This window comes from Pleurodeles waltl, chromosome 10 (assembly GCF_031143425.1).
Source record: "Pleurodeles waltl isolate 20211129_DDA chromosome 10, aPleWal1.hap1.20221129, whole genome shotgun sequence".
NCBI lineage: Eukaryota > Metazoa > Chordata > Amphibia > Caudata > Salamandridae > Pleurodeles > Pleurodeles waltl.
In genome coordinates this window covers 149,954,611-149,968,213 of record NC_090449.1, presented here as the reverse complement: position 1 = coordinate 149,968,213, position 13,603 = coordinate 149,954,611, and the positions used below count along the sequence as shown (strand labels likewise).

Sequence of the window (13,603 nt, the reverse complement as noted above, 5' to 3'; positions counted from 1 at the left end):
GGCAAAAGAGCTTACTCTGTTAACATTAACATTCCTTAGAAAAAGGGCTCCCTAAGGCCCGTCCAGGACCTCGGGCCCATTAACAACTACTTCCTGTTGGAACATTTTCACTTGACACCCTTGCAGGACATCATTCCTCTGCTCAAACAGGGCGACTTCATGACCTCATGGATACCTACTTATGCATACACATCTGCCATGCCCACTGGTGCTACCTCTGCTTTAAGTGGCCAACACTGTTGATTCAAATTGCTTACCATCAAGGTTACAACTGCTACAGGGGTGTTCACAAGGTGCCTGAGAATGGTTGTCGTTCAACCAAGAAGGGGCAGCACCTGCCTAGCCTACACTCTAAGCTGCAATCTCCATGCTCCGCAGTCTCAGATTCACCATTAGTACCACCAAGTTCAGCCTCCAAACCCCTACAGGTCCATACCTTCCTTGGGTCTGTACTGAACACACATACTTTCAAAGCCTACACCATCCAGCAGAGGGTGCTTCCATTGAAGTAGCTATTGCCTCTTTTTCACCCCAGTAGTCAACTTCCAGCCAGGGCCCTAGTACACTTCAGGGTGATGGCATAATGCATCACTAGTATATCGTGCCAGGCTCCACAAGGGCCTGTTGCAGGAGTCCCTTGATGCAGTGGGCACAAGTAGAGGTTCACTGAGAAAATCTAGTGTTGCTAAAGTGCCCATCATTGTCTGCGGTGGTGGAACAGCAACTAACTTTTACAGGGTAGGCCTTTCTCAGACCCTGGTTCCGCAAGTGACCATCACCTTGATCGCCTCTCACAAGCTGGGGAGTACGTATAGACTAAATGGTGATACTGGCCTTATGCCTCACTCTCAAAGCCTTCTTTCAAGTAATTCAGGGCAGAGTAAGCCTCATCAACACAGACAATGACTGCCATATAGTACCTCCAGAAGCACAATGGGATGCACTTTCGCCCTCTGTCAGTACTAGCGCAGCAGATCTGGCACTGGGCATTACCCCACTGCGTACACTTTTTGGGAGGAATACCTTCTGAATGTACACAACGACTTTGAGAACATACTCGGCTGGATGCATCAACAAGTCCACAAGTAGGAACTCTGCCCTCCTCACTTTAGGCATTAACAGCGCTCACAGATAGAACTGTGCACCACCCCCAGAAACCAAAAATGTCCACAATTTGCCTCCAGATCAACACACACAATAGTCCATGGACAATGCTGTAGGGATATACTAGTCAGGGATATTTGCCTACGCTTTACCACGTACGGAAGGAGTAGGAGAAGAGGAAAAGAAGATGCTACAAACATCTTCTAGGTTCATACTCAACACCCCTCAAGATGACCATCAACCCCAACGGAAAGCTCCCAAACAGGCCGGACCGTCACATTCAACCAAGGCCAAGTCAGGCACCCAGACAGCTCACTCTAGCTATCTGGCACCTGCGGTGCACAACGATCCTGCGAACAACTCACAGACCTACTACATGGGCCTGTTATGCTGCAAAGTAGATGGTAGGGAAGCCCTATGCGTCCCCAAGCACCTGGGCCCTCTAAAGCCTGTGGTCCCGGACATAATTTGTTACCTCCTGCACCTGGAAAAGCTATGCCTCGCTTAAACATCCGTATGACTACACTTAGCTGGTATTGCCTCCTACATGCAAAACAGGGAACATTTTCCTTACTTAGAATTCTATTCATTAAAACATTCTTGATGGGCCTCGAAGATGCATCAGCAACCTGTAGGCACTTACCTGGCACAAGCCTTTCATTCTGTTTCACAGGGACATGGTTGTTCTCAGAACGAACCCCAAGATCATCCCATGGTAGTATCCCCTTTCCACCTCAGACTATAGAGTGCCAGACTGTATTGGGGAGAGAGCCACCATTTTTGGTGAAGCATGAAAGTCCAAGCAGTATACAAAGATGCCTTTATATTCTGTATTTATATTGTCACATTGGCCGTGCTTCAAAGACGGAGGTCAAGTGCCAAGCTGTGTCTTCCGACACATGTTGCCGTTTTTTTTTTTTTTTTTTTAAACACAAAGATTGGTGTTTACAAACTCTCACTTTGCAATCAGAGAGCAAAACGTAAAGTGAATTTTGCGACTGCTGGGGTACAAAGGCTTTTAAAGGAAATGCTATAGGATGACTTTTTTTGTACTGCACAACAAAATGTTAATACCTGCAAATGAACGGAACATAGTTATGAAAGTAAAAAATCGGACGTTTTTTTTTTTTTTTTTTTTTTTTTAATTCTGAACTATGATGGAAGCAAGAATTTCAATAGGATCAAAAAATCATGTCACTTTACTTGGTGATGCACAAACGATAATTATTCACTGAAATCCAATTTCTACACATCTTTTGTGTGCAGTATAGGTTTATCAGTAAAACAGTATGTCTGTGCAAATTTTGTGTCCATTTCAGTGGAAAATGTGCTGTCTGTAAATGCCTTCCTCATGTTCCTTAAGAGGGTAGCGAAAGTTCTTTCGTTCTGAAAAGTGGATTGCGGTGCTAAAAAAAAAAAAAAAAATAGCACTGTCCTAAACGTTAAACATGTCCACATGTACTGTATTGAAAGAACAGAATCCTTCAGCAAGAGCTTCTGCAAGTCTGACCAGCTCTTTGTACCTTTGCAAAATGCCACAAGGGTTATCCCAGCTCAAAGGTTGACATAACTAGGTGGATAGTCAATGGGCTTCAGATATGTTAACACAAAACTAAAAGAACTCTACCGCCAAGCCCAAACCAGCCCCATCCCGGGGCGCACTCTCCCATTTAAAAAAAAAAAAAAAAAAAAAAAAAAAAAGGTGCTTCCATGGTATTTTTTTGAATAATCCTTCAAGCTGACATCTGGATATTCTAGCCCACTAGTAGACTATGGTTGACCTGACAGTGTTGGAACTTTGTTTCAGATCTCTGCGCCAACCACATGCTAACCACCATTGTCAATGGGTACTGCTTTACAGTTGATGCAGAGCATGTGCATCTAAACACACACATGCTACAGCAGAAAATGTTGGTTAGTGGCATCTAGCGTTGGACATTTAAATGCATCTACCCTTCTTTCGAAAACCTGATTTTGCTGTAGACCTGTTTTCTTTTTTTAATCACATGAGATTAAAACAAAAACATCAATATCAAACCTAGTCCAGCTTGACGGGCAGTCACAAAAACGTGCCCAGGAAGCCAAAGCTGCAACAATAATTATAAAGAAGTCATGGTGGGTGGAAGGAGGCTTTAGGGCTTAACAGGTATTGAAAAGGGTCTCTGGATTCAGTTTGCGTTCCTGATTTGGCAGTTGGCGACTATCATTACTTTACAATCCTCTGAAGCAGAACGGTTATTATTATAATATTACAGTGATGTAACATTACTTAGTGTCATCTCCCTAGAAGAGATTGCCCACACAAGCAGCGAATGCTCATGGATTCTAGTACCTGGACAGGTTGTGTCTCCCAAGGCCCACTGTGGGAATGTAGGTGATGTGTATAGAGAGGAGTAGATTATCTCAGTAAAAAGGCAGGGCTTTGGGGTTGCTGTAGCATTATGCAGGAAGGTTGCCCTCCTCAAGGGATAGGAGAAATGTGCCACATACCCTTTCTAGTTTGATCCCTTATCTTAACTTGTTTGACACAGCACAATACACATCGTGCACCATGTTACGTTCACTAGCCACTCTAAACCTACTCTCACCAGATGTGCAGATGCACATGCACATTGTCCATTAAAGGTGGCATCACAGTGCATCCCCTGTCTCAAAAGACTATGAAACGTAAAAAAAGAACCTGCAAACTTCCAAACCCAAAACTAAATGTCAGGAGTATGAAAAGCATTTGAATCTAGAGAAACGCAAGCTACAAAAATATGCTTATCATTGTTTTAGCAGCTGAGCTTTGCTAATCCTTTAAGACTCACTGTAGCATTGGTCTAGCCCTGCACATACTTTCCTCTTGTATCTCCAAGCTTTCTAGGGTGTTGCATTCACCCCTCCTTTTCCTCTCATCCCTATCCACTGACATTAGATTGCAGAATCCTATGAGGTCGCGCAAATGGAATCATCCCTTCTGCAGCCCTTTCATGTAAAGAATTGGCAAGTTGTGGGCCATCAGCTGTGAAACTAAATACAATGAACTTACATGCTATAAAGCACAAACATACTTTGCGAAACCAGATAGTGCTTTCTCACTGTGCGGCTTTGAAATACCAGTAGTGCCTAGCAGGGAAAAATTATGGTTATAATGTGAAAAGTGTTTTTGTACAGTGAAAAACTCCCTCCTTACTTTTTTGGAGTTATACCAAACTTTATTGTAGGTTTCTGTTCTGAGGCCAATGGTCATCACACCCTAGCTAGTCTAAACAAGTCTAACCCGCATACTCTGTAGTCAAAAGCCTGTACAATCTGGCCAGCAACAGGACAGAGTATTTATCTAGGTTTGGATAGATTCTACAAACATTGCAGGCCCTCTAAAGGCTCTGTAGACACTCTTGTGGCTCTATGTACTGCTTTCAGAACCCAATGGTTAGAAGTACAGCACACATGTCCCCTTTTTTGTGATTATCTTGATACCAAGCAGGAATGCATGCCAGTGAGTGGAAGAAATACATTTTACCAGGATTTGATCTTTGTGGTTTTCATTCTTTGTCCTGGATAGACCTAAATCTGGTGAAAAAATCCTTGATAAGGCAAGATGGAAGAATTTCTCCTTATATCAAGGAACGGGGCTGCATTTGCCAGAAGGATTCCTGTGAGGAGTTGTGCGAGGCCGAACCATGGTCAGCAACTGACTTCTTACGCAGAGGGTCTGATGGTCCTTCTGCTCACTGCTATCGCACAGACACCCCAAAAGTACATTCTCTCCACAAGGTGTTGGCAGCAGGACATAAGAGTTGTCCATGGCAGAATAAAAGCAGACTACCTTCATTCCACACCATAGTAACATATTGGCCAAAGGCTTATTGGTGGGCATACACCATGGAGCTCTTGACACCTGGGCAAGCCCACAATCACAGATAGGCTCTGCAAAGAAGCAATAAAACTCCAGTAATTGCTGATCATATACTCTGCAAAAATGTTACATTGTTTGTTGTGACCCTACCGCCACAGTTTCTTGAGGATTCTTGTTTTAGATTTCAGGAGGATATTTTAAAATATGCATTAACACTTTTTTTTTTTTTTCTTTCATTCAGGCAATAACAACCCCAGCCATGGCAGTCAGCCATATCATGCTTGAATCGTACAAAAAGTATATACTAGTCTCCTTGATATTACATGGAAAAGTTCAGCAGCTTCCGAAATACACCTCGCAGATAGTAGGTCGATTCATTAAGGTGAGCAGAGTGTATCTATATCTTTTGTGTGTTTTTATTTTGTTTGTATAGTACACACTGTATACATTTATTGCTTACAGGTGTCTTGGGTCTGGGGGAAAAGGGTCCCATATAATTAGAGAAGTGGTTTATATAGAGTTCTCTTTAGATATGTTTGCCATACGTTGAAGCACAATTTGCCTTACATATTTCTAAATGCATCTAAATAGGTACTGCCAAATTCCCATTGATCGATTTGTACATAAAGAATATAGGCATCTGTTCAGGCGAAAAACTATTCAGCCCACCGAATTGCATAACGGTGGGGAAGCTATGGCTCGATCATACATGGATCAAGAGTTTGATAGTTTTTAGTCTTGCCCTGAACAACATGAATCTGAGTCTTGCAGATGTCCACAGGGAGACTGTTGCTGACAGGTGATGGTGACAGCAGCTGAGAAGCGCTTGTCTCCTTCCTGCATTTATCTTGATGACTTTTAGGAAGTTTGAGCCAGAGGGCTGGTAGCATCAGATGTTGCCCTAAAAGTTTGGACATAGTAATATTGTCTCTGGGACTCCTTTTGGTTCAAAAAGATTTCTAGGGCTGACTAAAGACAAAGTGTGTGGTTTGGAGGCATGTGTACTTAATGCAGTGTTACAGAAATGCACACATTCTCCTAATAAAGACTGAATAGCATTCATAGAGCTCAAATTACCATAGGCAACTGTAGGGAGCTGGCTCTTTATCTAGTGGACCAAAATGAGATACAATGTGCAAAGAGTCCAAGCAATCCCCAGAGATATCACAGAGGTACAAATGACATCCCAAATGCTCTTTTGTGAGTAGTGTGGTCATGCAGTTAGGCATATCAGAGGGTAGTGCTAAGCATGTAAGGCACACACTCATGCAGTAAGTGAGACACACTCAAGAAATCTGACACCAATTTATAATAATACCACATACTTTTATAAAAACTTTGATATCAAGAACACTGTAGTCAGATGAGTGCTTTTTGAGTTATGAATTTTTAGAGTTTTTAAAAGTAGACAGTGCATTTTTCAGGAAGCTGCAATACAATCCTGTGGAGGAAAACTAGGACGGCTAACCAGGTAGGGTACAGCGACTCACAGGACGAATCTCCTGGGCTTAAGGTGACTTAAGGCCACACCAACAGGTCACCTCAGGGAGCTCTGGTGCGTCCAGGTGCAGAGGTGTGTTACAGCATTGGATATCCCATTCAAGTTAATGGGGATCGGTTCAGTTACAAAGTTGCTGCAGGGATGAACTGGAAAGGCAGTTCAGGGGAACCCACAGGGGGGCCCGATCCTTGAGATCTACGGGCATGTGGGAACAGTCAGTCAACTCCTCCTTGGGTTGTAGGGCAGGGGTGTCTTCTGGCATCGGGTCCACAACTGGAGTTTTTGCTGGTTGCAAGAGGTCCCGAAAAAAAACACTCTGCAGGCGTGGATTGGGAGTCCAGTCCAACCAAGCCAGTGCATCACTCACTGTAGCAGTGGGGAAGGGGGTGTCTGCAAACACCATTGACCCACTTCAACATGGGCAGGGCGGCTCGATTGTAGTGGTTGCAGGGGAGCAGCTCCTGTATTCCAAGGGAGTTACTCCATGCGATTGGCGAAGCACTGGCAGCTCTCCCAGGTTCTTGGAGGCTGCAGCAGTAGGACAGTTCAGTTGCTCCTCGAGGGTAGGGTGCAGCAAGCAGGTCTGCAGGCATTGGCACCAAGTCAGTCGTGCTCCTCGGTTTTCAGATTCAACACTCTTCTTGTCCACTCCTACATTTGTGTCCAGCAAAGATCTGGTATCGGGGTCCTCTAAATGCTCAATTTAGGGGTGCTTAGGGGAGTGAAGGGTGGTAACCAATGGGCTTCTTACCCTGGGGTCACTAAACCCCCTAGATTAACACTTCATGTGGGGAGTGGCCATCACCCTGTCCAGAGTTCCTAAAAATCCACCACTTACAAAATGGTAGAATTTCCTACTTCTGGTCCACTTCAGGCTGGTCACCCTGGACGGGTTCACAGGCTGGAAGTGTGACGCACGTCCTGCATATCTAATTCTTCTGCCTATCCAGGTGCCAGATGGGCCCTGCGGCATGGAGGTTGGCATCTTCTCTGAGGCAGGCCAGACCTGCATACAGAAGGTGGTGGGCTTCTTTAAAGCTTCTGCCTTAGAATGCAGGTCAGCCTGTGTGGAAGGGTAGGTAACACTCCATCCCGGACAAGCTTTTGTTTCTGACCTCTCGAGAAGGGAGGCTTTCACCCTAGGAGGTCAGATTCTTGTCTGTTGGTAGCAGGCTGGCCAGAACCAGTCAGTGAGCTCATCAGCAGTTGATACATTTTTCAGGGGTCATCTGTAATGTTCTCTCTGGTTTCATGTATTAATACATCCATCACCGGAATCAGTGGAGGGGTCTATCAATACGAGATGCTTGATATCGAACATTCCTGGGTTCAGAGAAGCCCCCATGTAGGTGGGTAACTCGTATTGACAAGCCTCCAGCACACGTATTTAAACATGGCTTCCCTGCACACTTAATTTGTCTAAGAATCAACAAAGGGCATAGTAGGGTCATATTTGCTTATGCATATATGCACGCACGTGTGATACACAGCACCCTGCCTTGGGGCTGAAGGCCCGCTGTGGGGGTGACTTACAGATATTACAAGCAGTGTTTTAGGGGCATGGCGCACAAGTATGTGCCATGCCGTGTTTTCAATGTTGGGATCACCTTGTCACACAGTCTGCAATGGCAGGCTGCCTAAGGTTGGTGCTGGGTCCCTCATAGTGGCACAATTTGTGCTGCAGCTCTGAGGGTCCGTCTTCAGTACCCATGCCCTAGGTACTAGAGGTAGCTTTTTATAGGGACATAAAGAGATGCTGAAGGGCCTGGTTACTAGGGATCAATATAGCTTTATTACCACTGTATATTTGGCTATTTGTTAACATTCACCGTGGTTATTTGTTTTATCCAGCTTCATACACAAATGAATCATTTCAATACAGATTATACTATATTGTTTTGACCCAGCGTTTCGGCTACCAGTTTAGTTTAATAGCCTCCTTCAGAAAATAGATCAGTACATTCCAAGACAGGTATTACCTGTTGTATTTTTTTTATTTTTTATGTTTTAATCATTCCTCATAGCAATATACCAATAATCCAACAATATTTTCTTGTTTCCTTGTCAAAATCAAGAATATTTTGAAAATTGTATAACATTCTGTAAATGTATATGAATTTAAAATGTGTGGCTATCAATGAAGTCCGTATCCTCAGATTCGTGGGAGTAGTGCAGGTGCATTAAACAGAATATAGTAAAGATGATGTGTCCTGAATTGAAATTAGAAAAACTCCTTTAAATTATGTTTTTAATTTGTTTGTGCGTTAAATAAAATGTCATTTGTGTATTTTTTATGAATGAGTTTCTTTTTTTTGTTGTTTTTTTGTTGTTGTAGTGTTTTGCAGTTCAAATCATAAAAAATGCTTAGGCCGGAATCCCTGACTTCCAATAATGATTCATTGGGAGTTGTTGGGCTCCAGTAATATTTTAAGTGAGGGGTCCACAGAAATCAAATGGTTAAACAAAACACTGTTTTGGGTGATAACATTTCAGACTTGGAAGCATCGAACTTGGACTGTATATGAGCCACCTAGAACAAGTTTCTTTCTCGCAACCGTATCAATAACTATCTGTGTAGATACCTTCCCAAGACCAACGTCACAGACGCCATCTCTTAGAGTTTTAGATTAGATGTAGGGCCCATAGACATCTGTCATCTTCTAACAAGAAGCATACAGCTTCCTGAAATTGACATACCCAAGCAGAGGGACTCGACATCTGCTTCATCTCCACTAAACTCACACATTTGGGCATAGAGAATATACACCCACTTGCCATTTCTCTCTCATATCACATTCTGCAGTCTAAATTGACTGCTGTCCTTATTTCCACTGTCACCCTCCCATCAGCCACTAAGATAGCTTACTAACATTCTGTTTAATCACTCAAAATCCTCTCCTTAGCGGAAAGAGAACGCTCTTGCATTATGCACTTCTTTCACAAACTTCTAGCAACTTCAGAACAGAACCGAAGCCTCCACGTCTGTCGGGTAATTCTTTAAATGCTTCTGAATAAGTACAGAAAGGATTTAGACTACACAACTATACTGCCAAAGAGAAGGAGAAATGTCATTGAGAAATGTTGATGTCATTAGACCACAACCCTTCTCATTACAGAGATGCACATCACCTAATATGCTTAATTGGTAGTAGGCTTTCGAGCCTATACAGCTTGGAGTAAGACAACATGCATAAAGAGGATGATGTGGTCAAAATACTCATTTGCCTAATAATTCTGCACTCCCTGTATATTCTATGGCATTTAGATTTGGCAGAGTAATCCATTCGCCAATATCTAAATCTGGCACTTAGTGGATCTTGCCTGGCACCCTTGTGATACCTATCTCTGAGCCTGGCCTCCTGGCTCCTGAGTACCTGCTTAATTGTCACCTGTATCTTCCAGATGACTGCATGATCATCTGTTAGAGAGTCAAAGCTTTCTTTCACTCATTCTTCCAGTCCTTTACTTGAATGTTTCTATCTGGTTTCTCCAAAAACTGATCGCTGGTGAACCTGCCAGGGACCGCCTTAGGAGTGCCCCCTTATTTACGATGGAGTGAGTAATTCCTGTTTCCATCCCCATCAGAATTACAAGATCTACTGATTTACTGTTTACCCTGTGTTAGAGTTCAGTAGCGTCAGGCAGGCAGACTCTCCAGCAAGAAAACATAGGAAATGAAGAATTTTCAGGGAACTCGGAATGCAGAACTGTCTTTTTTTTTTTTTCTTTTTTCTTCCAGGTGTGGTGTTGGCCGAGACCTTTTGATTTCACTAAAGTTATATGTATTGTATAATATTTGAAAGAGGCTTTCAGCCACCTCTCATCATCCCATTGGTCTTTTGGTGCTTCATACACATTTTGCTTCTACTCACTGCAGCATACACCATGGGCAATGGGTCAGCCTACTTCAGCCACTTGTTAACCTCACTTTGAGTGACTCAATTATGCTCTTTCACAATGAGGACTTGCACAGGCAGTGTAGTTCCTGTCTATGTTGTTGTTTTTAGGGTCGAGCCTGCGTCGCATGCACTTGCGCATGCGTTTCGCTAAGCGAGATGCTTTAGTAATTAAAAAGGGCTCGGAGCCCTGTCCACGTCACGTCAGTGTCTGTCATTAGCTTGTGGGCTTGCCTGTTAGAATGTGCTTGATTTAATTAGTGGAAGGCATGCACATGTCATGCCTTTTCCGGTGGATAGCCCTCCTCGAGCGCATCGACCAAGTACAGAAAACAGGCAAGGCTCGCAGTTTTCTGACGGGATCATGGACTACTTTTTCTCTATTTTCCCAGCGCGATCTCGCTTGGCAGAAGTCGAGCGCTTAACATAATATCGGCCGTGTTACACAGTTAATTGCACTTTTTCAGGTTACGTACATAAATGCACTTTTGCTTTTTATTTCCCCGTTTCCTTCCTTCTGTCTTTCATTCTTCTGTCTGTTTCGTTCTTTTCTTGATTTCTTTTACTCTTGCCCTTCTTTCCTTTCTTTTCATCTTCGTTCTTTCCTTTTTCTTCATTGTTTTCTTTCAATCCTGTTCCTTCTTTCTTGCTTTCTTTTTCTTTCTTTCCTTATTTTTTATTTTTCCCCGTTTACATCCTTCTTTTATTCCTTCCTTCCTATTCTTTCCTTCTTTCCTCTTTTCTTATCTTTCCTTCCTTTTAATTGAATTAATTTTCCACTTTTTCTTGTCTTATTCCTTGTTTCCTTTCTTTCTTTTTCTTTATTTCCTTCTTGCTTCCTTTCCTTTATTTCATTTCATGCTTTCTTTCCTTTATTCTTTCTTGCTTTTTCTTTCCTTTTTGTTTTTTTCGCCTTGCCTTTCATCCCTTTTGCCATTCCTTCTTTCTTGCCTTGTTTCTTTTTCCTTTCTTTCTTGCAGTTTTGTTTCTTTCTTTCATCCTTTAATTCCTTCTTTCTTTCTGTCTCAAAGACGAGAGAGTGGTAGCCAGTGGCAAAGTGATTGTTTTTTTTAGGTCTGTGTTAGCCAAGACCTCTTAATTTCAGTAATATGTGTATGACAGTTACTTTAAGGGGTTTATAGCCACACGTCATTCAATTGTCTATGGTTGTGTCATGAACAAGGGGCGCACGTCAGCCCACTTCAGCCATTGGTTGACTCCACTATGAGTTACAGCATGCTCCCTTTCACAGTGAGCACATCTACACACAAATACTTCCCTTCATTGCCAAGGAGTGCTACAGTAATGTGAGATTTTTTTTTTCTTTTATTTTTGAGACCAAAAAACAATTTTGCCTTTAGTCAGTGATTTTTAGATTGACGAACAATTGGCAGCATTCCGAACAACAAAGCTTTGCAAAAACTATGACAACACAAGAATTGCCAAAAGTCTGGCAGACAATGCCAAACCCATTGGCTTTGCCAGTGCTTAGGGCTTTTTCTCTTTCCTCCACCACACGTTTGTTTACCCCCACCACAATGCATAATTTCAAAGAGAAATAAAGGGTGGCACTTGTAATTCCCAGTTACCTTTGCCTCCATACCCATGGAGTTACCTATACATTTGGCCTTAGAGTGTAATGCTTAAAAACACCATAGCAAAATTATCATTTGGGACCGATTGGAGGGTGAAAGGAAAGAGGGAGTCTGGAGTAAAGATTGAGTGGACAAGTGATGTAGTAATGGTGTCATGGGCCCTGGTGTAAGAAAGGAAAATGGTAGACTGGAATTTCAATAGGAAAATACAGCAGTAATTAGAGTGGAGTGAGGTCTGCAGGTCTCTGGGCTCTTATGCCACTTCACCTGTTGCTCCATTGATAACTAGGCCTCAGGACAGAAATGAGATTGGGCAGAAAGAGAAGCGAACGTAATACAATAGACAAAGGGAAGAAAGAGAAGGGGTCGTAAAGAAATAAAAGGAAGAAGGTAAAGAATGAGAAAATGAAAACAACTAAGAAATGGAGCAAACGTGTGGGACAAAAGAAAAAAGGGAATGAAGCTAGCGAACAAAAGACGAAGAGGAAAAAATAATAAAGTGTGAAAAGAAATAAAAATGACCATTGGAGAAAAATGAGAGATGGTGAGAGAAACGAGCAGCGAAAGAACCAGGGCATGTATGTACTGACATATTTCCCACAGACACTGAATGGGAAAAAACACTGACACTTCAGATCGTGACAGGTAACTAGTGGCTTCGACATACAGACAGAAAAAAGGGGGATTTATAGTAAAAACTTGAATTGACAGATTAAGATGATAAAAACACCAGAGAAAGGAAGGAAGAAAGATCTAAAAAAAATAAGTGAAAGGGCGCATACCAATTCAAAGAAAAGTGCAAATAAAGACAAAGAATGAAGAGAAGAGAAACAAATAGTAAAAGAATGAACGCCTGATGAAGAAAAAAAGAGGAACAAAAGAAATAACCAAGTTTTTGCAAGTTTGAAAATGAAAGAAGGAAATTAAAAAAAAAAAAGAGTAGAAGAAATAAACAGTTGAAAAGAGAGAAACTGTTAACATGTGGATTTTAAGAGTTGGAAAGAGAAGTGGGTGAGAAATAAAATATTGGGAGTAAACAGAGTGAAGGAAAGAACGGATTGAGATTGAAACAGCCCTCCCAAAAAATGTGGCAGCTAGGAATAGATTTAATTGCTCCTTCAGGTCCATTTAGCAGAGTTGTACGTGAACCCCCAATACAGCAATATTGAGGCACCTCAGATCAGGATTGGGGTATAGACAGATCTGTGTCCCGGCCCAGTGCTGAAATGACAAAAGCAGCGGGTGAGGAATGAAAAACAGTGCTATGTAATTCCTGGTATTGGAATAATGAGGTGCTGCAGGTTAGGGTTGAGGTCCACTGACCGTTTTATGTGGGCTACAGTACTGGAATAGTAATGGGCACACAAGGTCATGAGTGAGGTATGGTAATGGAGCTATGTGTGGAACCTAGTATTGGTGTGCCAGTGTTACCAAGTGTTAGCCTGGAGGTGCCCTGGTAAAGCTGCAAGTGGTGTCCAGCATGGGGGGTGGGTGTGTGTAAATGTGTGGGTAGGTGGGTGCCTTAGTACTGAGATTGAATGTTAGAATTTAAGGATTCTGGAGGATCTGTGGTGGTTTCCATCAACTGTGGCGTTGGATTTTAGACTTGAGGTGCACTGCCTCAGCTGTGTTTTGCTCTTTTGTGTCCTGTATAGGCTTGTCAGTG

At 42.5% G+C, this 13,603-nt stretch overlaps 1 protein-coding gene across 1 annotated transcript in view; it reads left to right on the top strand.

Moving 5' to 3' along the window:
• The window catches only part of COPS3 (COP9 signalosome subunit 3), a 146,011-nt gene that overhangs the window by 70,231 nt on the left and 62,177 nt on the right, over positions 1-13,603 (top strand). The window contains exon 7 of the mRNA XM_069210061.1: positions 5,187-5,327. Within this exon, the coding sequence (XP_069066162.1) occupies positions 5,187-5,327 (141 nt within the window). The remainder of the gene's footprint in view (positions 1-5,186; positions 5,328-13,603) is intronic.